The 26,558-nt window shown below is 47.4% G+C and overlaps 1 protein-coding gene across 5 annotated transcripts in view; it reads right to left on the bottom strand.

Moving 5' to 3' along the window:
• The window catches only part of LOC119956064 (progestin and adipoQ receptor family member 3-like), a 53,826-nt gene that overhangs the window by 24,958 nt on the left and 2,310 nt on the right, over positions 1-26,558 (bottom strand). For 2 of the 5 annotated variants that reach the window (XM_038782893.1, XM_038782889.1), the window contains exons 2-6: positions 16,233-16,356; positions 10,281-10,485; positions 8,159-8,321; positions 3,102-3,257; positions 1,571-1,771 (exon numbers count right to left, since the gene is read on the bottom strand). In XM_038782893.1, the coding sequence (XP_038638821.1) occupies positions 1,571-1,771; positions 3,102-3,257; positions 8,159-8,321; positions 10,281-10,485; positions 16,233-16,275 (768 nt within the window). In that variant the 5' untranslated portion in view covers positions 16,276-16,356. Of the gene's footprint in view, positions 1-1,570; positions 1,772-3,101; positions 3,258-8,158; positions 8,322-10,280; positions 10,486-16,232; positions 16,790-26,558 lie in introns of those variants that run through there. The other 3 variants (XM_038782891.1, XM_038782890.1, XM_038782894.1) reach the window with 3 other exon arrangements.

Here is a 26,558-nt window from a genome sequence, read left to right as displayed (position 1 = left end):
CCATGAAAAGACTATCTCTTGATCATTTGGTGAATTCAGATTATAAATGTTCTCAGTAGTGAATGTAAACCTGATGTGCTTCTGTTAAAAGGTGTTTCTTTTGTCTTCTGGATGTTGTTTGGGAAGTTATTAAGGATTACTTAGTGTTGTATTCTTTGGGGGTTGTATTTGAATTGATGGATGCTAAGATGTTCACTGTATGTTTTAAAAAGGTTAACTTGAGTTCATAGAATAAACATTGTTTTGCTTTAAAAAATACTTTTCCATATCTTCTGTACCACACCTGTACAGTGGGCCATGTGATCCCCATACCACAATCTATTAAAAGTTGTGGGACAGGTGAATTCCATGACACACTTTGGGGTTCTCTAATCCCTGGCCCATAACACCTTCAATTCCGGGAATCACGACTCGGGAAGGTTTTAGAGAGGATGCAGAAGAGATTTATAGGAATGGTTCCAGGGATGAGGGACATCAATCAGGGAGATAGACATTGATGCACAGCGGCAGCTGTGTGTACCATCTACAAGATGCACTGCAGTAACTCACCAAGCTTCCTTCGGCAGCACCTTCCAAAACCATGACCACTACCATCTGGAAGGACAAGAGCAGCAGATACCTGGGAACCCCACCACCTGCAGGTTCCTCTCCAAGTCACTCACCACCCTGACTTGGAAATATATCGGCCGTTCCTTCACTGTCGCTGAGGTAATAGCCTGGAACTCCCTCCCTAACAGCACAGTGGGTGTACCTACACCCCAAGGACTGCAGAGGTTCAAGAAGGCAACTCACCACCATCTTCTGAAGGGAACTAGGGATGGGCAATAAATGCTGGCCTAACCAGCGACGCCCACATCCCGTAAACAAATTAATAAAAAAGATTGGAGAAGCTGGAGTTATTCTCCTGCGGGAAGGTTCAGAGGAGGTTTAAAGAAAGAGTTCAAAATCATGGACAGAGTGGACAAGAGAGGAATTATTCCCATTGGCTTAAGGGTCAAGAGGACAGATTGGCAAAAGAAGCAACGGCAACATGAAGGGAAAACATTCCACGAGACGAATGGTCAGGATCCGGAATGCACTGCCCGGGAGTGTGGCGGAGGCAGATTCAATCCGCGTTTTTCCAAGAGAGAATTGGATGGGCTCCCGGGGAGGAACAAAAATTGTAGGACTATGGGGAAAGGTGCGGGAATAAGGCCAGCTTCCTGCTCTTAGCGAGCTGACATGGGCACAACCAACTGAACGGCCTTCTGTGCTAGATCGTTTCCTAATCCTGTTTTTTTTCTCAAGAAATATTTGTATTGAAAACTTCACCATTTATCGTTTCCTAATCCTGATGTGGGATTGCCAATGGTAGCTTAGCTGGGACACGGCCAACGCAGGAGAGAGCAAGGGCTGAACCCAGTATCTTCTTGGCCTTTACGGTTCAAAGCCACGCTGGGTAATACGAGAATTATTCATTTTGAGAATCGCCAAGAAATCATCATAAACACGAGAAACTAAAGTATGGAAACCAAACAGTATGGATCTCACAGAAACATAAAACACAGACCGGCGAGACAGTCCTTCCTACCTTGACCACAGGTTCCCCAATACCTCCGTTCTGAAATATCCAGTGAATTGTGGGGATTAGTCCATACGCAGCAATAAAACAGAAGAGGAGAATGCGCAGCTTGTGACAATGCTGGGAAGCATAATGCGGATGGATTTGTGTGAGAAACATCACAAAGATCATGGCCAGCACGGTTATAAGGTACACTTGCCTCCAATACTGCTTTGACAAGGAATAAAAACAAACATAATTAAACCCTTATATACTGGGTGCCATGGATCGAGGACAAATTTTCAAATGGTCGTTTACGAAAACGCATTGACATTTCAGATTTGGAGACATTTAAAATATCTTTGAACGGCGTTCTGCTGCCAATGTCATTTTCAACGGGCGAGACATTTTCATGATTTGATTAGTAAATGAAATGAAAATTGCTTCTGGTCACAAGTCGGCTTCAAATGAAGTTGCTGTGGAAAAAACCCTCGTCGCCACATTCCAGGGAGGCTGGTTCGGGAATTGAACCGTGCAGCTGGCCTGCCTGGGTCTGCTTTAAATGCCAGCGATTTAGCCCTGTGCTCAGGGCTCAGGGTAAACCGACTCAGATTAGAACGCCCTCATCGGCGTCAGAACCGTCGACCGATAACTTCACAGCTTCACCAGGTAAAATCGCCTGGATTCGATTCTTTGGGATGATGTGGGTCAAACGGGGTCGCTTTCAGGATTCTGAAGATATTCTTCAGTTGGCATACACCCTGTATTCACCTCACCCTGACTTGCCGTTCAGCTGGCCAATTCCCGGGAACAGTACTCTGTAACATTCTCCTGCGCACTATACAAGCGTGGGCTGCTCCTACGAGGGGCGACTGTACTTGCTTCCCGGGTTTGCGTAAGTGGCAAGGAGCAGGAATGCTGCTGGTTTATTCCCATCACTAATCTCATGCCCAAATTAGCCCATTAGAATAGAAGCATAGAATAACCACAGTGCAGAAGGAGGCCATTCAGCCCATCAAGTCTGCATCGACCCTCCTGAAAGAGCACCCTAACCTAGGCTCACTCCCCCGCCCTATCCCCGTAACCTAACCTGGCTTTCCCTGGACACGAAGGGGCAATTTAGCCGATCCACCTAACCTGCACATTTTTGGACTGTAAATCGCTGTTAAATCACATTCTACCATCTGGGCTGGAGCCTGGATCCAACTGATGGGCAAACTCACCGTGCACAGACAGCCCTGACAAAGCACTTTGAGACATTTGGGAGGGGTGGCCAGGCTATGTATAAATACCAAGTCTACTTTTTTTTCATAAATTAAGGGGTAATTAGTGCGGGCTTATACCAATGAAGATTGTAGAAAAGTTATCAAACAGCAAAAACCCTTCATCCCAAAGCCTCCGTGAATAGAGGCCTGGGCGTCATCAGTCCCTCTCGGGGCAAATGTCTAAATATCCGCGCGGCCCCTGTACCCGCTGAGGGCTTGTGATCGTTCTGACGCCTACTTTCTTCGATTTAGCGAGAGTAACTTGATTTAACAATGGACAAATAAAAGATGCTCACCTCAGCACAATAAAAGGCATAGAAGACGCCCGGGACGTAACATCCCAGCATTCCCACTGAAACGCCAGCATAGTCGAGGGCGAGCCATTGCTGGCTGGTTTTCTCGGAATGGTGGCAGCAGAAGAGATGGTACCCCGCCGAGCACAGCATGCAGAACTGTGGACAATACCAGAGCAGATAGCATTAAATAATCACAATATCCTGCCATAGAGCCGGGGAGGGGATGGGGGAATAAAAAACAAAGTGGATCAGTGGGATAACATTTCTAGCCCGCATCTTTTTTAATTGAACCAATTATGGCTCGAGTGACCCCCCCCCCCCCCCCCCCAAGTTAGTTACATCATGAGTGCCAGTAATACTATCCTACAGCTCATGTGCTACATTGGACAAGTCCGCCACAATGGCACAGTGACGGCCTTGGGTCACTGTCTGTGCAGAGTCTGCACGTCCTCCCCGTGTCTGCGTGGGTTTCCTCCGGCTGCTCCGGTTTCCTCCCACAGTCCAAACACGTGCAGGTTAGGTGGATTGGCCGTGCTAAATTGCCCCACGGTGTCCAACGGGGTGCCGATTAGGTGGGGGTTTAGGGGAACAAGGTGAGGGTAGTGGGCCCGGGTAGCGTGCTCTTTCGGGGGGGTCAATGCAGACTCGATGGGCTGAATGACCAACTTCTGCACTGCAGGAATTCCATGGTCCTCATGAATTATAAATTAAACGTAAATAACGTATTTAAATTCAAATAATATTGCTGTATGGATTCTGGCGTAGGCGAGAATCAGGGTGGGATTACCTGGTCCCACATCCCAGGCAACAGATTTTCAAGCGGGGGTGGCAGCCTGTCTCATTGGCCGGATTTTTCCGTCCCTGCCCAGCATCGTCCGCCGCCGTGGAACGCAGCGCGCGGTTTGGGCGGGGGGGGGGGGGGGGCCACCATCGACAGGACCGGAAGAACCCGCTGCGGAGAAGGGCTGGAAGGTTCCAGCCTAAATGTTTCCCTCGTGCTTTCCTTCTCACTGCATTCCCCCAGTAAACAGTGCGGGCAGTTCTATGCTGCTGAATATTTCTCATCACATGCAACGCGATTTAATAATAACTGGAATTTGGCTCAGCTCTTTTGGAATCTAGCTCGTAGCTCCAGAAAACTGTATTTGAACCCAATGTGGACTGTCATAGAATCTCACATGACAGAAAGCACCTTCCAGATCATCACAAGTTGCTGCATTTTAAATAAGCCACTACTTCCTTTTCCTAATTATCTCCGATCTGCGTTCTCTGGCTATTGAAATGAAATGAAATGAAAATCGCTTCTTGTCACAAATGAAGTTACTGTGAAAAGCCCCTCGTCGCCACATTCCGGCCCTTTTCGGGGAGGCTGGTACAGGAATTGAACCGTGCTGCTGGCCTGCCTTGGTCTGTTTTCAAAGCCAGCGATTTAGCCCTGTGCTGACACAGCTGCCTGTGCAATTGTTTCCGACCATTCAGCCCATCGAGTCTGCACCGACCCTCTGAAAGAGCACCCGACCTAGGCCCAAGCCTCCGCTTTAATCCTTTATCCCACCTCACCTTTGGACACTAAAGCGGTAATTTATCATGCCCAGTCCACCTAACCTGCACGTCTTTGGACTGTGGGAGGAAACCGGAGCACCCGGAGGAAACCCACGCAGACGCGGGGAGAACGTGCAAACTCTACACACACAGTCAGTCACCTCAGGTCAGAATCGATCTCGGATCAATGGCACTGTGAAGCAGCAGTGTTAACCACCCTGTGCATGTGATCTAAAGCTTTCCTGTTGCTTTGTATTTACAAATGGAAAACCTCCTGTGACCCATTAGTTCACACGAGTTGCTCGGATTTCCGATCGGACAGTAGTTTGATGCATAAGTCTGTCAGTCCACTTGTTTTGACTTTAATGAGTCTGAGCACTTGGAGAGTGGGAAGGCTGCAGGGTGGCTATTCTGGAAAAATTATGTCAAATTGGCTGAAGGTTCACCGTCCAAACCTGATTCATGATCCAATTCGGCAGGACTGGGGAAAGAAACCAAACCAACGTATCGGAAACTATCCATATCTTTCGTAAATTTGAGAAAACATGGGGGAAGTGATGAGACCCAAACTGCAAAGAGACTGAAGTGAGAAGAGAAACATAGAAGATAGGAGCAAGAGGAGGCCATTTGGCCCTTCGAGCCTGCTCCACCATTCACTATGATCTTGGTTGATCACCCAACTCAATAGCCTGATCCCACCTTCACCCCCCATATCCTTTGATACCAAAGTGTTATATCTAACTGCTTCTTGAAAACAAACAGAAAGTGGGATCAATAAAGATATGATGGTTAAGTGGCTCAACTTGGGTAGCAGGAAGGGAATACAGGGGGGGCGGGTGGGGTAGAAAGTTCTGTTCCTCCTGATTGTCACCAAATAGCCCTCTCTAATTTTTAATAAACAGTATGGTCTGTGCTACTAACTTCACCCTAGCTGTTCTCAACCCTGATATCATTGGCCTGGAGGGCGGTTCCAGTTAGGTGAGGATAGGAAATGTATGCTTTTGCTTGCTTCTCTGAGATGCAGCGCGATAGTTCCATGCCTGTCTTTATCTAGTTGAGTGATGGTGAATTGGCAGAACCTTTTTCAACAGAAGAAAGGACGTGTAAGTGGCTAGCTGCCTTTATAATAACTTTGTGACCTGCTCTGCCTCTATGTGCTCATTACCAGTGCACTGTAGAACAAAGTAAATGTGCTAGCAAAAATCGATTTCGGTCTTTGCGTTCTAACTCATGAAATCTTCAAGTAGCAAAATAGTTTGAACAAATTTAAAAGCTAGCAGCGAAACCTTTTTTTTTAAGAAGGGTGCATCTCCAAATTGATCAACTTTCTGCCCATGTGGCAATGTAGATTTCTGGCTAAATATACCCAAGGCATGATGGGATACTTGGCCATAATTAGAGTGCACTCAGAACACTGCGAACAGGGCAAGAAGAGTAGTCCCCACGACTCCGAGGATCCCCTTTCCTGTGTATTGTCGTGTCACGTCCCTAACTATATCCATCTGTTTTCACACATTGTCACACACACATAGGCATGTATTGATACATTGTCGATACAGCTTGAGTGCATCCTGGCATTCTAAGGAGTCACGATTTTAAGTTAAATAAGGTCTTTTAGGATTTTAAGCTGAGTACGGCTTTTTGTAAGGGTGAAGATTCAAAGTCACGCGTTACTTGTTTACATATAAATATCGCAGGAGAATTGTTGTACTTTGGATTCTTGCCCTAACCCTTGCTTAGATGCGGTCTCCCCTTGTTGCAAGTAAAATAAATTAACTATTGATGTTAACCTGTATTTTGTTGTCTGAGTCTTACTTAGTTTTCGACACCCACTGCAGAACTAAGCAAGACCAACCAGGTAAGTTCCAGTTGGATACATTTACTGTTAAGCCAAATGATCCCTTCTGGGCAGAACAAAGATGCTCAGGTTCCTCGGACTGAGCCCTGGCCGAAAGGGGGGGAAAGTAGCCGTGTAATCCAGTGACCCTCTGCTGAAAGTTCCTGTGTTAACATGTTGTGAGGACAGGTCACATGTGACTGACACATGACTGGGGCATAGGTGCATAGAGGCTCTGCTACCACTACTAATAATAATCATCTTTATTGTCACAAGTAGGCTTACATTAACACTGCAATGAAGTTACTGTGAAAAGCCCCCAGCCCCACATTCCGCAGTTGTTCGGGTACACGGAGGGAGATTTCAGAATGCCCAAATTACCTAATAGCACGTGTTCCGGGATTTGTGGGAGGAAACCGGAGCACCCGGAGGAAACCCACGAAGACACGGGGAGGACGTGCAGACTCCGCCGCACAGACAGTGACCCAAGCCCGGTATCGAACCTAGGACCCTGGCGCTGTGAAGCCGTAGTGCTAACCACTGTGCTACCGTGCTGCCCTAAGCTAATGATCTAGAGGCACGAGTTCAAATCCCACCACTGCAGTTGAAGAATTTGAATTCAATTAATTGAATGAACCTGGAACAATAAGCTAGTATCAGCCAAGGCGAACGTGAAACTACCAGATTAAAGTTTTTAAAACTCAGCTGGCCCAGGAATGTCCTTTGAGGAAGGAAGTTACCAATCTCATCTTGTTTGGTTTGTACCCTCAGCAATGTGGCCGACTCTTCACTGCTCTCTGATGTGGCCGACGAGCCACTCAGTTACATTCAAAAGGCGGCTCACCATCGCCTTCGCAAGGGCTGATGGGAGACGGACAATGCTGGTTTTGCCAATGGCGCCCATATTCCATGAAAGAATTAATAAAAAGTTAACGGGAATTCTCCAGATTATTGCAGGAAAGAGGGGATATCAGAATTTGTTGCCATCCAAATAAATTAAAAGCTACAAGGAAATGTAACGGACTATCAAACCCCTTATAAAGTTGAACGCCTGCATGAAATCTCCCATTAACTGTACATTCCGAGGAACTGAGTCTCTCCATGTAACTCACACTCCCTCGTCTCTGGCGCAGGCATCTTCTAGTAAATCTCATCCTCACTCTCTCCGAGGCTTTTCTTTCTTTGGTAAAGTAGCTTCATGGGGGACACATGATTTGAGCAACATGGAAATGGCCCACCGACACGTGGTCTCCACTCAGCACTGCCCATGCCTGGGATCAGAATTCGCAGAACTGTGACGGCGCTGAAGCAGGCCATTCGGCCCATTGTGACTGCACCGGCCCTCCGAATGAGCAACTCACCCAATGACATTCCTCCGCCTTCTCCCTGTAGCCCTGCACGTTCTTCCTTTTCAGGCAACTGATACTCTTCAGAATGCTTCAACTGAACCTGCCTCCACCACACTCTCAGGCAGAACATTCTAGACCCCCGACCACTCGCTGGGTGAAAAGGTTTTTCCTTGCCTCACTTTTGCTTCTTTTACAAATTACTTTAAATCTCTGCCCTCGCCTTCTCGACCCTTTTCCAATCACAGCAGGTTCTTCTGCCAGCCTCTGCTCCCCACCCCCCCCCCCACCTGCCTTCCCCCGCGATTTTGTCTGTTAGTGTGCGTGCTTACCTGAAAACAAAAGCCAAAAATAATGAAAACAATGTAATCGTCCCGAGTGCTGTTCGACGATGGTAACAGGAAGCAAGTATCATGTAGGCCCATGACGAAGAAGAGGAAAAACCCCAGCAAGTGGCTCCATATATTCACACTCTCGTTGGACAAAACGAAGAGGCTGTTTTTGACAGGAATAGATTGCAAACACAACAATGTAAGTGAAATATGTGCTTGTTACATTTCAATGCAGTATGCTACAAGTTAGATAGATGCAACACATAGGCGTGAATCATTGCAGTTTACCTCGTGGTCACACCAAATGAGCATGAGCCACACTGGAGTAAAATGACAGCAACCCCCTTTGGAGACAATGGGAAACATAGACCGGGTTTGCATTCCCATTGACACTTGGTTACCCCTGTTGGGAGTGCACATACAGGGGTGTTGGGCAAGAGCTAGACCAGGCTCCGAATGACTAGTGTACCCTAGAATACCCTGGTGGGATCCATTGACCAGCCTCGCACACTGCAGGTTTTAGTATAACATAAACAGACGAATACCCTTACATTTAAACCAATCAATATGGTTATGGTGTGAACAAGAGGGTGGAGACAAGAAATGCATTTCAGTAAAAGGCCAGCATTTATTGCCCATCCCTAATTGCCCTCGAGACGGTGGCGGCAAGCTGCCTTCTTAAACCCCAGCAGTCCATGTGGTGTAGGTACATCCACAGTGCTGTTAGGAAGAGAGTCTCAGAAGTTCGGCCAAGTCAGAATGGTGATGGTTTTGGAGGGGAACTTCTAAGGGGTGGTGTTCCCATGTGTCTGCTGCCCTCGTCCTTCTAAGTGATAGAGGTCGTAGGTTCGGAACATGCTACTGAAGAGAATTGGCGAGTGGATGCAGTGCATCTTGTGATGGTACACACAGCCGCCACTGTGTGTGTCGGGGGTGGAGGGAGCGGTTCTTTAAGGTGGTAGACGGGGCGCCAATCAGGCGGAATGCTTTGTCTTGGATGGTGTTGAGCTTCTTGAGTATTGTTGGGAACCAAACTCCTCGAGGCAAATGGAGGGTGTTCCATTACACTCCTGACTTGTGCATGTCGGTGGTGAATAGGCTTTGGGGAATCAGGAGAGCTTGGAGAATTCTGAGTGCTATATTCTTTTTCTTCATTCATGGGGTGCGGGCTTTGCTGGTAAGATCAGCATTTATTGCCTGTCCATAATTGTCTTGGAATCATAAAATTTGCAGTGCAGAAGGAGGCCATTCGGCCCATCAAGTCTGTACCGGCCAGGGGCAGCACGGTGGCACAGTGGTTAGCATTGCTGCCTACGGCGCTGAGGACCCGGGTTCGAATCCCGGCCCTGGGTCACTGTCCGTGTGGAGTTTGCACATTCTCCCCGTGCCTGCGTGGGTTTCGCCCCCACAACCCAAAAGATGTGAAGGATAGGTGGATTGGCCATGCTAAATTGCCCCTTAATTGGAAAAGGTAATTGGGAACTCTAAATTTATAAAAATAAATAAATAAATAAATAAATTTTAAAGTCTGTACCGGCCCTTGTAAAGAGCACCCTACTCAAGCCTCCACTCTATCCCCATAACCCAGTAACCCCACCTACCCTTTTTGGACACTAAGGGCAATTTAGCATGCCGTCCTGTGCTCCCATTATTAAAGAAATTGGTATTAACATTAGTAAGCCCTGTGCCAAGTATATTTCTTCTCAACCTTAATCCTTGAGAGAGGAGATGGAGGTGGTAATGTCACTGGACTAGCAATCCAGAGGCCCCAGGCTAATGCTCTGGGGGGTCACGGGTTCAAATCCCGCACAGCAGCTGGTGGAATCTCAATTCAATTAATAAATCAGGAATTGACCATAAAAACCAACATCGACTATCATAAGAACCCATCTGGTTCACCAATGTCTCATCAGGGAAGGAGATCTGCCGTCCTTGCCCAGTCTGGCCTGCATGCGACTCCAGGCCCCACAGCGACGTGGTAGAATCTTAACTGAAATGGCCGAGCAAACAATTCAGTTCAAGGGCAATTAGGGACGGGCAACAAATGCTGGGTCATTCCAGCGACACCCACATCTCTCCCCGTCTCCTCTGATTTCTGTTCGTCGCAGCTATGCCAACATACCTTCTGATGCACAAACTCGACGGCAGGTAGGCTCTGTATCCATCGGTGATATAAGGGTTTCCCTTTAAAAAGGTCGGGATTTCCTCGTAGCTGTAAAGGCGAATTCCAATTTGTGAGAAGAGAGGCCAGTAGTTATATCCGCCAAGTTCAACGCGATGTAAACTCTTTAGGATATTCTGAGTCATCTTGTTCTGACAACCTAAATCTGAGCAGGAGGGAGGCCGGTTATTTTCATCAGGAAGAACAGGACGTAAAACCAAACCATCATTCCGCCCAAAATGAGGGCTAATCTCCAGGATGGGAACTGGAACACTGAGCTGTTGTCATCAGTCTGTGGAATGAGGTTATGACTAAACATCTACTTTAAGCTTCATAGTTGAGCAATCAGATTGTGCCATGATTCTTTTTCCTTAAAACAAACACTTCCAATTGCCATCCATCTATGCATAGAACATAGAACATTACAGCGCAGTACGGGCCCTTCGGCCCTCGATGTTGCGCCGACCTGTGAAACCATCTGAAGCCTATCTGACCTACACTATTCCATTTTCATCCATATGTCTATCCAGTGACCACTTAAATGCCCTTAAATTTGGCGAGTCTACTACTGTTGCAAGCAGGGCATTCCACACCCCTACTACTCTCTGAGTAAAGAAACTGCCTCTGACATCTGTCCTATATCTACCACCCCTCAATTTAAAGCTATGTCCCCTCGTGTTGGTCATCACCATCCGAGGAAAAAGACTCTCACTGTCCACCCTATCTAACCCTCTGACTATCTTATATGTCTCTATTAAGTCACCTCTCAGCCTTCTCTTCTCCAACGAAAACTACCTCAAGTCCCTGAGCCTTTCCTCGTAAGACCTTCCCTCCATACCAGGCAACATCCTAGTAAATCTCCTCTGAACCCTTTCCAAAGCTTCTACATCCTTCCATACCAGGCAACATCCTAGTAAATCTCCTCTGAACCCTTTCCAAAGCTTCCACATCCTTCCTATAACGGTAACCAATCTTCACCTTCATATATTACTTATTAAGCTCTCTCTAGCCAAAACCCAACTTTGGAAGGACAAAGTCGAAGAACTTTATTTGAATGTTTACATTTCATTAGCGCTCTAATGGCATTAAGCTCAATTCCATAGGTATTGGAACATATTCACAAGCTGTGTCATGTGCATTGCACTATTCCAGCCAAATCATTGGCTGCAATCATTTATAATAATAATCTTTATTGTCACAAGTATGCTGTTCGGGCACACAGAGGGAGAATTCAGAATGTCCAAATTACCTAACAGCACGTCTTTCGGGACTTGTGGGAGGAAACCGGAGCACCCGGAGGAAACCCACGCAGACACGGGGAGAACGTGCAGACTCCGCACAGACAGTGACCCAAGCTGGGAGTCGAACCTGGGACCCTGAGCTGTGAAACAACAGTGCCAACCACTGTGCTGCCGTGCCGCTTTGTGTTTCAGAATGATTCAGGACGCATACTGAATTTCCACTGGCAACCATCCATCACATCAGTTATCAGGGTGGGGTATCACTGGATTAGTAATCCACAGGTCGTTCACCGGGCCCATATGACGGTGGCTCGGATGAGCAAATTTTTCGGGATAGAGGACAAATGCGCTAGGTGCGCGGGAGGACCAGCGAACCATGTTCACATGTTTTGGGCATGCCCTGAGCTGAGGGGGTACTGGGAGGGATTTGCAGGGGTCATGTCCCAGGTGCTAAAAACAAGGGTGGTGATGAGTCCAGGGTGGCAATTTTTGGGGTTTTGGAAGACCCGGGCGTCCAGGGGGAGAAAGAGGCCGATGTTTTGGCCTTTGCTTCCCTGATAGCCCGGCGACGAATATTATTGGCGTGGAGGGACTCAAAGCCCCCGAACACTGAGTGGTGGCTTGCGGACATGTCGAGTTTCCTGGGGATGGAAAAAATTAAGTTCGCCTTGAGGGGATCTGTGCAGGGGTTCACCCGGAGGTGGCAGCCATTTATTGACTTCTTTGCGGGAGAGTGAGCGTCAGCAGGGGGGTGGGGGGGGGGGGGGTAGAGTAGAGTAGGAGGGGAAAATATGGCGGGTAGTACCGGTGGGAGGGGAGCAGGCTTGTGCAATATGTTACGATGGAAGTATTGAAAGTACGTGGATGTTTGCACATTTTTGCCTTTTTTGCTTCCTTTCTGATGATGTCTGTAACTGTTTATAAAGCCAAAAACTACCTCAATAAAATTGTTTATTAAAAAAAAAGTAATCCACAGGCCCAGGCTAATGCTCTCGGGGACCTGGGTTCAAATCCCACCACGGCAGCTGGTGGAATTTAATAAAATCTGGGATTGAAAAGCTAGTCTCAGTGACAGTGACCATGACACCTACCATCGATTGTTATAAAAACCCATTAGGGAAGGAAAACTGCCGTCCTGACCTGGTCTGGCCTACATGTGACCCCCCAGACCCGCAACAATGTGGTTGGCTCTTAACTGGTCCTCTGAAACGGCCACTCTCTCTGTTCAAGGGAAATTAGGGATGGGCACCAAAGCTGGCCTTGCCAGCGATGTCCACAGCGCACGACTGAAGTCTTCAAGCACCAGTGTTGCCTCGTAGGACTATCCAAATCCTGCATGATCTCATTAAAAATACATAGCCAAAACGCACACAGTCAGCTGATCTACTTGTGGTGAGGCCGAAAGGATACACAACCATCCAATTAAACAAAGCTGAGCCTGTTGATTAGTTTTTTTTTAATGGCCATCACGATAACTACCACTGTGGGCACATAACAGGACCTTCTCTAGAAGCTACTGTCTACCTCGGGGCTAACACCCCACAGGGGACGCTTAACAAGAAATAAAATATTTAGTTTTAATTTTAAAGAATGTTCCACAGTAGATAGAAGAGAGGAATGCTGTAGTGCATTGATTTTGGAACAGTGGAAATTCAAAACCTTCATGAAGCCTTTCGAACATGAGACACAGGGCAGTTGGTACACCGAGTCCATGCCTGCATTTATGCTCCACATGATCTCCTCCTGCCCAACTGCTAACCCCATGAACACACCTTTTCATTCCTTTCTCCCTCACGTATTTAGTCAAGCTTCCCCCTAAATGCATCGACGGTTGTAGTCTCATGCACTTCCTGTGGTGGCAAGTTCCATCTTTCTAACCAGCTTCTGGCTAAAGCAGTTTCTTTTTTTTCTCCCCAATTAAGGGGCAATTTAGCGTGGCCAATCCACCTACCCTGCACATCTTTTGGGTTGTGGGGGTAAGACCCACGTAGACACGGGGAGAATGTGCAAATTCCACACGGACAGTGACCCGGGGCCGGGATCGAACCCGAGTCCTCGGCGCCGTGAGGCAGCAGTGCTAACCACCGTGCCGCCCACCGTTTCTCCTGAATTCTTGGTGGATTTATTCGTGATTATGTTCTATTCGTTGGTAGCTAGTTCCGGTCTTCCCACAATTGAAAAAATCTTCTCTCCCTCTACCCTATGAAACCCTTTCGTAATCTTGAAGGCATCGATCAGGGCAGCACAGTAGTTAGCACAACTGCTTCACAGCTCCAGGGTCCCAGGTTCGATTCCCAGCTTGGGTCACTGTCTGTGTGGAGTCTGCATATCCTCCCCGCATCTGCGTGGGTTTCCTCCGGGTGCTCCGGTTCCCTCCCACAGTCCAAAGATGTGCAGGTTAGGTGGATTGGCCATGCTAAATTGCCCTTAGTGTCCAAAATTGCCCTTCGTGTTGGGTGGGGTTACTGGGTTATAGGGATAAGGTGCAAACGTGGGCTTGGGTAGGGTGCTCTTTCCAAAAGCGGGTGCAGACTTGATGGGCCGAATGGCCTCCTTCTGCACTGTAAATTCTATGTTTCTATGTCGGCCTTCTCTTATCTAGATAATAAGATTGTTCAATTTTTCCTGAGTAAGTATAACTTCTCATTTCCGGTATCATTTGAGTAATATTTTTGAGTATTATTTTTTCTTTGAACTTTCGTCACTGCCTCCAAACCATTTTTTGTAACATGACGGCCACAACAAGGGCGGCACGGCGGCGCAGTGGTTAGCATTGCTGCCTCACGGCACTAAGGACCCAGGTTCGATCCTGGCCGTGTGGAGTTTGCACATTCTCCCAGTGTCTGCGTGTTTTTCATCCCCACCACCCAAAGATGTGCAGGGTAGGTGGATTGGCTACGCTAAATTGCTCCTTAATTGGAAAACAATTATTGGGTACTCTAAATTTATGAAAAGAAAAATGACGGCCAGAACTGTTCACATTACCCCGAGTGGAATCTAACCAAGTTTTACATGGTACACGGATGCAGGTGGACTAGATTCACAGTCCTTGAAGCTGACAGTACAGGAGCGTAATCCCTGTGTGGCATCAAACCAGGTTCAAAAAGACAGGAGAGGTTCTTGGCAAAGATTGGCAAATCTTTGATTGGCAAAAGCAAAGTGCAGTTAATCTAAATGTTCAGTTGAAGTGCCAGTCTATACACAGGGGAAGTGCCGTGAATATATCAATGACAGTGCAGAACTCTTTCTCGCGTAACAGAAATAGACAAAGTAAAACAGTATATAAAGACAGAAAATGCAGGATAGACTCAGAGGTTCTGGCAGTTTTGATTCTAAATTAGAGTTTTGATTCTAATTGACCTGTTCCGTTGAAGAGTCATAGACATCGAATCCCTACAGCGCAGAAGGAGGCCATTCGGCCTATCGAGTCTGCACAGACCCTCTGAAAGAGCACCCTACCTAGGCTCATTCCCCTGTCCTATCCCCGGGACCGCACCTAACCTGCATAACTTTGGAACACTATGAAATGAAATGAAAATGAAAATCGCTTATTGTCGCGAGTAGGCTTCAAATGAAGTTACTGCGAAAAGCCCCTAGTCGCCACATTCCGGCGCCTGTCCGGGGAGGCTGGTACGGGAATCGAACCGTGCTGCTGGCCTGCTTTAAAAGCCAGCGATTGGCCCTGTGAGCTAAACCAGGGGCAATTTAGCATGGCCAGTCCACCTTTGGACTGTGGGAAGAAGCCGGAGCATCCGGAGGACACCCACGCAGTTGTCGGGTGTACGTGGAAACTCCGCGCAGACAGTCAGCCCAGGCTGGAATTGAACCCGGGTCCCTTGCGCTGTGAGGCAGCAGTGCTTACCACTGTACCTCCCTCATTTGGACTCAATGGGTTGGATTCTCCGTCAGCGGGATTCTCCGTTTCGCCGGCAGTGCGCTCGCACCCGTGGATTTCCCGAGGGCATGGGGGGTGCCCACAATGGCAAACCCCATTGGCCGGCTGGCAGGACGGAATATCCCGCTCTGTTTCTCTCTCCACAGATGCTGCCCGACCTGCTGAGATTTTCCAGCATTTTCTGTTTTCATTTCAGAATTCCGGCATCTGCAGTATTTCGCTTCTATTCAAGCAAATCGGTTGCTGCCTGGTTGGAACTGTTGGGGCAATTGACGGTTGGCTGCCACACCAATCTAGATGCTGACATGGCAGAATATCCATCCCTAACTTTATTGCTTCATATCCTCCCTCGTCCTCCCATACTGAGGTGAGTTACAACGTCATCCGTTATCCCGCGTCTGCAACACATCCGAACACATCACTGGAAATGATGTGGAGACGCCGGCGTTGGTCTGGGGTGAGCACAGCAAGAAGTCTTACAACGCCAGGTTTAAGTCCAACAGGTTTGTTTCAGACACGAGCTTTCAGAGTGCAGCTCCTTCCTCAGGTGAATGAAGGAGCAGTGCTCCAAAAGCTAGTGTTTGAAACAAACCTGTTGGACTTTAACCTGGTGGTGTAAGACTTCTTACTGGGATCACAGGAAATGACTTCTGTCCTTTTTCATAGAGCCCAAGTAGGAAGAACGCTTGGTGTAATAAAACGAAAAGGCCATGCTTTTGCAACAATTTGGCTTCAGCCCACTGTCCCTCTCCCAACACATTCACAAAGATTACTCACAGGTTTTGAGATCTTGCTCACTGCTGGAATAACAATACTCCATTGTTCGACCTCTGCTCCCAGCACAAAGCCAAGTGTCGATTTGCGTCCGATTACACTTTGGGTGCGCGGCAGGGCTGTTTTGCTACAATAAAAACATGACATAAATGCACGTTGCTGTTTCGTTTTTTTGGGGGTTGAGGTAGCCCAGGAGTTTGACCCACGGAGGAGTCACAACGCTTGCAGAAGGTGCTCTCTAGGACGCAGTAGTCTCGGGAGCTCGACACGAGTGCCCCGTTACCCGGCCCATTCTAAAATTTTTGACTGGATTAGGTTTGAATCACAAGATGGGGATTAGCACTGTTCAGACAACAGTAACCTATGGCAGCAGCAGAATTGGAAAACCTCAAATCGAATCTGGATTAACCTACATTTAAAGTTCAGCGAAACTGGACACAATTTGTACAGTCAGAAGCAGCTGAAAACGAGTGTAGAGGCAGTGATTACTTTATCTGTACGATCAAGGGTTGGCTGGTTCATTTAAATCTGTGTGGGATTTAACATGAATTAATACCATATTCTGAAAGCTTAATAGGCCCAGTTTTGGTCTTAAATTACTGCAACGGATCACACACAGCACTGGCTCTCGCAGCATAGTCTGTGGATTGTTGCCCGTCTATGGCATGTGACAAATGGAGGACTTTAGGAACATTGGCTTCCAAATAGTGGGGCAATTTAAGGGTTAAAAGCCTGGGGGTATAGTATGTTTGACTGCATGTTTTTAAAAAAGGATATTGTTTTGTAAAGGCTTGGGAGCTTTTAGTAGTCATACGGTGAAATTGGACAGGGTAGATTCAGAAAGAATGTTCCCGATGGTGGGGGAGTCCAGAATCAGGGGTCATAGTTTGAGGATAAGGGCTAAACCTTTTAAGACTGAGGTGAGGAGAAATTTCTTCGCCCAGAGAGTGGTGAATGTGTGGAATTCGCTACCACAGAAAATAGCTGAGGCCAAATTGTTGTGTGATTTCAAGAAGAAGTTAGATAGGAATCAAAGGATATGGGGGCTCAGGGTATTGAATTTCATGATCATAATGAATGGCGTAGCAGGCTCAAAGGGCTGAATGGCCTCCTCCTGCTTCCATTTTCTATGTACGTTTCTATGTATTACATTATATAAAATGGCAGATTGCTCAAACAATGGACAGCTGTCAACTCTAGCAAGAAATGAGGAGTAACTACAGTCCTGACAAACATGTTCGATAAGTAATAGATCGAATGTGACTTTAGGATGAACCGTTCGAGGAGCAGAACTAGACCACTCAGCCGATCGAGTCTGCTCCGCCATTCAATGAGACCGTGACCGATCTGATGTGATAATCCTCAACTCCACTTTCCCGCCTTAGCCCCATAATTTGAAACCCTTAATTTGAACGTCTTCCCTCAACAAAGAGTGCTGCAGAGGGGGAAACAAAAACCACACTAATGGTTTTGGGGAATCTCAATATTTTACACTGAACTTTGATTATCTGCCATAATAATATGAAATGAAATGAAAATCGCTTATTGTCACGGGTAGGCTTCAAAGGAAGTTACTGTGAAAAGCCCCTAGTCGCCACATTCCGGCGCCCGTTCGGGGAGGCTGTTACGGGAATCGAACCGTGCTGCTGGCCTGCCTTGACCTGCTTTCAAAGCCAGCGATTTAGCCCTGTGCTAAATTGCTGCGGATGTTGGAATCGGGTTTCTCAAAGGTAGAGGGAAATGGAAATAGGATCAAATTTATACTGGTGTGTGTAGGAGGGTGGGGGGGGGGGGGGGGGGGAGCTGGGGGGGATGGTGGGGGTTGGGGGGATGGGGGGTGCATAAAGCTGGATAGAGGCCCAGCGATAGATGGGGATTGACAATGACGTCATGGACAGAAAGACAAGGGGAATGTAAATGGTGGTGGTGACGGCTAAGAAGGGTGTTGATCATGGCACATAAAGAGATTAGAATGTGTAAACTGCAGATGAGCAGTGCGCCAAAGGTTAACCTGGAACAGGGAACAGGTGGCTCAAGTTGGGGCGTGGGGGGGGGGGGGGGGGGGGGGGGACAACAATGGTGAAGGGTAAACGATCTGTGGAAGAAACAAAAATAGATGCAAATAAAAATGGGGTGAAGGTGGAGAAGAGAGTTCACAGTCTGAGGTTGCTGAACTCAATGTTAAGTCCGGGAGGCTGTAACGTGCCTGACCGGAAGATGAGGTGCTGTTCCTCCAGTTTGTGCTGGGCTTCACTGGAACATTTGCTAGCAGGCCAAGGACGGACATGTGGACCTGAAAGCAGGGCGGTGAGTTGAAATGACAAGTATGACAGGAAGGCCTGGTTCCTGCTTACGGACGGCCTGTAAGTTCTACAAAGTGATCACTCAGTCTGCATTGAGCCTCTCCAATGTAGAGCCGACCGCATTGGGAGCAGCAAATGCAATAGACCAGATTGAAGGAGGTGGACGTGAAGTGCTGCCTCACTTGAAAAGGGTGTTTGATTAACTGCCAATTTTCATGATCTGCCTCTGTTATGGTTATGGGGAGGACTTACACTAAAAGACAGGGAGATGGGAACCTTTGCAAGGAGTCAGAGGAGGCGGAATCAAGGACAAAAACAAAAGGCAGAAAGGGGAATAAGAAAAGTGATAGGCAGAGAAACCAAGGGCCAGGTTTAAACAGGGCCTCAGCAAACAATAGTGGGAACGAGACAAGTAATGTTAAAAAGACAAGGCTTCGTGAAATGAAAATCGCTTATTGTCACGAGTAGGCTTCAAATGAAGTTACTGTGAAAAGCCCCTAGTCGCCACATTCCGGCACCTGTCCGGGGAGGCTGGTACGGGAATCGAACCGTGATGCTGGCCTGCTTTAAAAGCCAGCGATTTAGCTGAGTGAGCTAAACCGGCCCCTGTGCCTTAACGCGTGCAGTATTCGCAATAAAGTGGATGAATTAATCGCACAAATAGATGTAAACGGGTATGATATAGTTGGGATTACAGAGACATGGCTGCAGGGTGACCAAGGATATTCAGTATTTGGGAAGGACAGTGAGAAAGGAAAAGGCGGTGGAGTTACATTGCTGTTTAAAGAGGTATTAACGCAATACAGATAAATGTTGAATCTGTATGGTAGAGCTGAGAAACACCAAGGGGGGAAAAACCGTAGCGGGCGTCGTATATGGACCCCCAAACTGTCGTGGTGATGTTCGGAATGGCATTAAACAGGAAATTCGAGACGCATGCGGTAAAAAGAAATCTGTAATTATGGGTGACTTTAAGCTGCTTATAGATTGGGTAAATCAAATTAGTCAAATACCTCAGAGGAAGGGCAGCACGTGGCACAGTGGTTAGCACTGCTGAAGACCCGTGTTTGAATCCCGGCCCTGGGTCACTGTCCATGTGGAATTTGCACATTCTCGAACCATAGGTTCGTCCCGGGGAACATGGATGGGGGATTTCAGGGTTGGTACAGAGCGGACATCAGACAGCTGAGGGACCTGTTTATTGATGGGAGTCTGGGGGAGTTGGAGGAGAAATTTGGGCTCCCCCCGGGGAACATGTTCAGGTATCTGCAGGTAAAGGCATTTGCTAGGCGGCAGGTGGAGGGATTCCCTTCACTTCCCGCGAGGGGGGTGAGCGACAGGGTGCTTTCGGGGGTCTGGGTCGGAGAGGGGAAGATATCTGATATCTACAAGGTTATGCAGGAGGCGGAGGAGGCGTCAGTAGAGGAGCTGAAAGCTAAGTGGGAGGGGGAACTGGGGGAACAGATCGAAGACGGGACATGGGCTGATGCTCTGGAGAGGGTTAATTCTGCCTCCTCGTGTGCGCGGCTTAGCTTCATCCAATTCAAGGTGCTGCACCAGGCCCACATGACTGGGGCGAGGATGAGTAGGTTCTTTGGGTGTGAAGACGGGTGTGTCAGGTGCTCGGGGAGTCCAGCGAACCATGCCCATATGTTCTGGGTATGCCCGGCACTGGAGGAGTTCTGGAAGGGGGTGGCGAGGACGGTGTCGAGGGTGGTGGGATCCAGGGTCAAGCCAGGATGGGGACTCGCGATTTTTGGGGTTGGGATGGAGCCGGGAGTGCAGAAGGCAAAAGAGGCCGATGTGCTGGCCTTTGCGTCCCTAGTAGCCCGGCGAAGGATCTTGCTACAGTGGAAGGATGTGAGACCCCCAAGCGTGGAGACCTGGATCAATGGCATGGCAGGTTTCATTAAGCTAGAGAAGGTCAAATTCGCCCTGAGAGGGTCAGTACAAGGGTTCTTTAGGCGGTGGCAACCTTTTCTCGACTTTCTGGCTCAAAAATAGGGTACTGGGACAGTAGCAGCAGCAACCCGGGGGGAGGGGGAAGGGGGAGGGGAGGGAAAAGGGGGGGAGGGGGGGGGGCGGACGATGACTATGTTTGTTTGTTTATTTAATTTACATTTATTTTTAAGTTCTTTTGTTTAAGTTCATTGGGGTTGGGGGGTGAGGGGATGTGATACATGCGTTGATACGGTCTGGGGGTGTTACAGTTATTATGGGTTATTTTGTTGCATTTCATTGTTTGTCGTTATGTTTTATATTTTCTGTAAAAAATTCCAATAAAAATTATATAAAAAAAAAAGAATTTGCACATTCTCTCTGTGTCTGCGTGAGTTCCACCTCCACAACCCAAAGATGTATAGGTTAGGTGGATTAGCCACGCTAAAGTGCCCATTAACTGGAAAAAAAAAATAACTGGGTACTTTAAATTTACTTATTTTTTAAATACCTCAGAGGAGAAATTCCAGGAGTGTATGCGGGATGGTTTACTGGATAAATACATTGAGGAACAAATTAGGGAACTGATAATCCTAGACTGGGTATTCTGTAATGAGAAAAGAATCATTGGCAATCTAGTTGTGTGAGATTTCTTGGGGAAGAGCGACCATAATATATTATAATTAGAATTTTCCATCAAGTTGGAAAGTGATGTAATTGATTCTGAGATTATGGTCCTCAATCTAAATGAAGCAAACTACGATGGTATCAGGCGCGAGTTGGCTATGATTTATGGGAAATATTACTTAAAGGGAGTACTTAAAGGGATTACTTAAAGGCACTTAAGGGGACTTAAAGGGATGGTGGATAGGCAATGGCAAACATTCAAGGAAAGCACGGGTGAACTGCAACAAATGTTATTCCTGCCTGCCGCAAAATTAAAATGGGAAATGAGACCAACAATGGCATACAAGGAAATTTGGAAACAGTATTAGATTAATGACCTGGAAGAAGGAACTGAAGGCACTGTTCCTAAGTTTGCAGATGACCCAAAGCTCTGTAGAGGGACAGGTAGTATTGAGGAAGTAGGCGGGCTGCAGAAGGAATTGGACAGGTTAGGAGAGTGGGCAATAAAGTGGCAAATGGAATACAATGTGGAAAAGTGTGAGGTTATGCACTTTGGAAGGCGGGATTTAGGCATAGACTATTTTCTAAATGGGGAAAAGCTTAGGAAATCAGAAGCACAAAGGGACTTGGGAGTCCTTGTTCACGATTCTCTTACGATTAACGTGCAGGTTCAGTCGGCAGTTAGGGAGGCAAATGCAATGTTAGCATTCATTTTGAAAGGGCTAGAATACAAGAGCAGAGATGTACTTCTGAGGCTGTACAAGGCTCGAGTCAGACCCTATTTGGAGTTTTGTGAGCAGTTTTGGGCCCCGGATCTAAGGAAAGATGTACTGGCCTTGGAAAGGGTCCAGAGGAGGTTCACAAGAATGATCCCTGGAATGAAGAACTTGGCGTATGGGGAACGTTTGAGGACTCTGGGTTTGTGCTCGGAGTTTAGAAGGATGAGAGGGGATTTTATTGAAAGTTACAAGATACTGCGAGGCCTGGATAGAGTGGACGTGGAGAGGATGTTTCCACTTGTAGGAAAAACTAGAACAAGAGGACACCATCTCAGACTAAAGGGACAATCCATTAAAACAGAGATGAGGAGGAATTTCTTCAGCCACAGGGTGGTGAATCTGTGGAACTCTCTGCCGCAGAAGGCTGTGGAGGCCAAATCACGGAATGTCTTTAAGACAGAGATAGATAGGTTCTTGATTAATAAAGGGATCAGGGGTTATGGGAGAAGGCAGGAGAATGGGGATGAGAAAATATCAGCCATGATTGAATGGCGGAGCAGACTCGATGGGCCAAGTGGCCTAATTCTGCTCCTATGTCTTATGGTCTTATGATTGAATGGCGGAGCAGACTCGATGGGCCGAGTGGCCTAATTCTGTGCCTATGTCTTTGGTCTTATGGTCTAAAGGAAGAAGCATATAAATTGTCCAGGAAAACCTCCAACCTGAGAATTTGGAGAAGTTTAAAATTCAGCAAAAGAGGACCAAGGGACTGATAAAGAAGGGGAAAATAGAGTATGAGAGAAAGCTTGTGGGGGTCATAAAAACTGACTCCAAATCTTTCTGTGGCTATGTGCAGAGAAAAAGATTTGGGAAGACAGAAAGAAACAGTCAGAAACAGGGGAATTTATAATAGGGAACAAAGAAACGGCTGAGCAATTAAATACATACTTTGGTCCTTACTTCACAAAGGAGGATGCAAATAATATACCAGAAATGTTGGAGGACCGGGCAGCACGGTGGCACAGTGGTTAGCATTGCTGCCTCATGGCGCTGAGGTCCCAGGTTCGATCCCGACTCTGGGTCACTCTCCGTGTGGAGTTTGCACATTCTCCCCGTGTTTGCGTGGGTTTCGTCCCCACAACCCAAAGATGCGCAGGCTTAGGTGGGTTGGCCACGCTAAATTGCCCCTTAATTGGAAAAATGAATTGGGTACTCTAAATTTTTTTTTTTAAAGAAATGTTGGAGGACGCAGGGTTTAATGAGGGGGAGTAACTCTCTCATATTAGTAGAGAAATGGTGTTGGGGAAATTGACGAGATTGAAGGCTGATAAATCCCCAGGGCCTGATAATCTACATTCTGGAATTCTTCTGAGATGTAACTAGTAGAGTTGATGAAGGGGAGCCAGTGGATTTGGTATATTTGGGACTTTCAGAAGGCTGTTGACAAAGTTCCACATTAGAGATTAGCGTGTAAAATTAAAGCGCATGGGATTAAGGATAGTGCATTGAGATGGATAGAAAACTGGTTAGCAGGCAGGAAATGAAGGGTAGGAATAAACAGGTATTTTTCCAAATGACAGGTCGTGACTCGTGGGGTAATGCTGGGACCCCAGCTATTCACAATATATATTCATGATTTAGATGAGGGGACTAAATGTAGGGCGAAATTCTCCCCCCCCCCACGACGGGTGGGAGAATAGCGGGAGGGCCTTCCCGACTTTTTTGCCGCCCTCCCGCTATTCTCCACACCCCCCGCCGAAATCCCGACACGAATCGCTGCCGCCGTTTTTTTTACGGCCGGCAGCGATTCACAGCTGTTAGAAGGGCCGAAGTCCCAGCCCTTTACGACCTTTTTACGAACGGCAAACACACCTGGTCCTGCCGTTCGTAAAAACGTCGTGACCACCTGGAAAAAAATAACCATGGCACCGATTGGCACGGCAGTACCACGGCCGTGCCAAGGGTGCCATGGGCCCGCGATCGGTGCCCACCGATCGCGGGCTGCGGGCCCGATGCCCGCGCACTATTTGTCCTTCCGCCGCCCCGCAGTATCAATACGCGGGGCGGCTGAGGGGCAACCCGGACCGCGCATGCGCGGGTTTCGCGCAAAAACGCGATGACGTCGCCCGCGCATGCGCGGGTGGAGTCTTCCCACCTGCGCATGCGCGGCTGACGTCATATGACGCGTCAGCCGGCGCTAAGTCCGACAAGCGGGTTTAACGATTTTCGTTAAGCCCGACTTGTCGGAGCCTCCGATGTCGGGCTGCTAGCCCCGACGGGGGACCAGAATCGGTCCCCCGTCGGGAAGGGGCGCGATGCCGTAAAACCCGCCCGGGTTTTACGGCAGTTTGACGATTTCTCCCGTTTTGGGAGAATTTCGCCCGTAATATCTCCAAATTTACAGATAACACAAAGCTGGGTGGGAGGATGCAGAGATCCGTCAGTGTGATTTGGGCAGGTTGAGTGAGTGGGCAAATGCACGGCAGATGCAGTTTAATTTGGAAAAATATGAGGCTATCCACTTTGGTAGCAAAAACAGGAAGGCAGATTATTATCCGCATGGCCATAAATTGGGAGAGAGGAATGTGCAATGAGACTTGGGTCTCCTTGTAAAATCAATCACTGAAGGTAAGCGTGCAGATGCAACAGGCGACAAAGAAGCCTAATGGTATATTGACCTTCATAGCGAGAGGATTTGAGTACAGGAACAGGGATTTCTTGCTGCAATTATACAGGGCCTGAAATATTGTGTGTAGTTTTGGTCTCCTTATCTGAGGAAGTATGTTCTTGCATCGGAGGGTGTTCAGTGAAGGTTAACAGGCTGATTCCTGGGGTGGCAGGACGGACGTATGAGGAGAGTTTGAGATGGTTAGAATTGTATTAACTGGAGTTCAGTCGAATAAGGGGGATTCTATAAAATTCTAACAGGACTAGACAGGATAGATGTAGGAAGGATGTTCCCGATAGTGAGGGTGTTCAGAACCAGGGGTCACAGTCTGAGGATACAGGGTAGACCATTTAGGACAGAGATGAGATGAAATGTCTTCACCCAGGGTGGTGAATCTGTGGCTTTCACTACCACAGAAAGCAGTTGAGGCCAAAACGCTATGTTTGCAAGAAGCAGTTAGATATAGTTTTGGCAGCAAAGAAGATCAAAGGGTTCGGTGGGGGACACTGGGGGGGGGGGGGGGGGGTGTGGGGGGGGGGGGTAGGATCAGCCTATTGAGTTGGATGATCAGCCATGAGCATAATGAATGGCAGAACAGGCTCTAAGGACAGATGGAACCTGGTCCTATTTTCTATGTTTCTATCTAGTAAGAGTTCCCTGTAAACCCGTTGGAGGAAACTTTCTCCTTAAACACTGGCTACAAATTATAAAACACAAGAACAATACATTCACAAAGCATTAAATCTGGTGATTCAAATAATTGTTGGTCAGCACATGCGCAAAACGCCTTGCGTCTGGCACATTGCAGGCTCCCGCACCCCAAATGATCAGAACTGAACGGGAGCTTGAAAAATAAATTGAGAGAAGGCCGACATTTTTTTGCCCTGACCTTGAGAAAATCTGACCAACTTGTCAAGATAACAAGAGACAGATCTGGAAGCTGCCAATCTAGATTAACTTCCAATAATTATCCGCTGTTTGCTGTCTGAGAGCCTATTTTTGGTTCTTCCCCACAGTTACCAGTCAAGCTGTTAAAATTGAGGAAGACTACAAATTAATTAAAACATTCCAACAATGATTGAGACCCAAGAATTTGAAGTGAAAACAAAAAATACCAGTGTTCCTCATTGGTATTTGCAAAACCTTACACCATTTACTGGGAGTAGTGGTAATGCCACTGGACTAGTAATCTACAATAACGGTCTGGGGATGTGGGTTCAAATCCCACAATTGCAACTGGTGGAATTTCATTTCAACTAACAAATCTGTCATAATAATAATAATAATAATCTTTATTGTCACAAGTAGGCTCACATTAACACTGCAATGAAGTTACTGTGAAAAGCCCCTAGTCGCCACATTCCAGCGCCTGTTTGGCTACACAGAGAGAGAATTCTGAATTACCTAACCACGTCTTTCGGGACTTGTGGAAGGAAACCGGAGGGCCCAGAGGAAACCCACGCAGACACATGAAAAACATGCAGATTCTACACAGTGACCCAAGACGGAATCGAACGGGACCCTGGAGCTGCGAAGCAGCAGCGCTAACCACTGTGTTACCGTGCTGCCCACCTTAAACTAATGATGTTCCCATAGAGCCTTGCCATCCAGTTGCCCCACTCCATAAGGTGGTGGATGAAGGTTGTTTTGAGTTTGTCTATCTCCTTTTGGATGTTATCTGCCAAATTAGTGATATCCTTGGAGCTGTCCGGGATGTAGGTGCAGCACTCAGCCCCTATCAGAGTCCAAGTTCCTCTCTTTTCGGCAAGAACGTAGTCAAGAGCCATTCGGTTCTGCAGGGCCAAGGTACAAAGGGCTACCATTTCTGAATTTATTTTAATTAGGGCTCCAGAGGTATCATGGCCCACCTTTTCCATGACTGATGTCATATTAATGGACTCCCTTGGCAGCTTAGCGGTCCCATAAAAAGGGACCAGGATGGAGAAGAATTTTCCATCTCCATGGTGGCGCATCTCATCCGCGGTCCTCTGAGGGAGATAGAATGACGGATAACGGGAACAACATACCCCAAATTACAAGTTAGTTTCAGGGAAACTATCCTCGATTGCTTCAA

This window comes from Scyliorhinus canicula, chromosome 22, assembly GCF_902713615.1.
Source record: "Scyliorhinus canicula chromosome 22, sScyCan1.1, whole genome shotgun sequence".
Lineage (NCBI taxonomy): Eukaryota > Metazoa > Chordata > Chondrichthyes > Carcharhiniformes > Scyliorhinidae > Scyliorhinus > Scyliorhinus canicula.
This window is presented reverse-complemented; position numbering and strand designations above follow the sequence as displayed.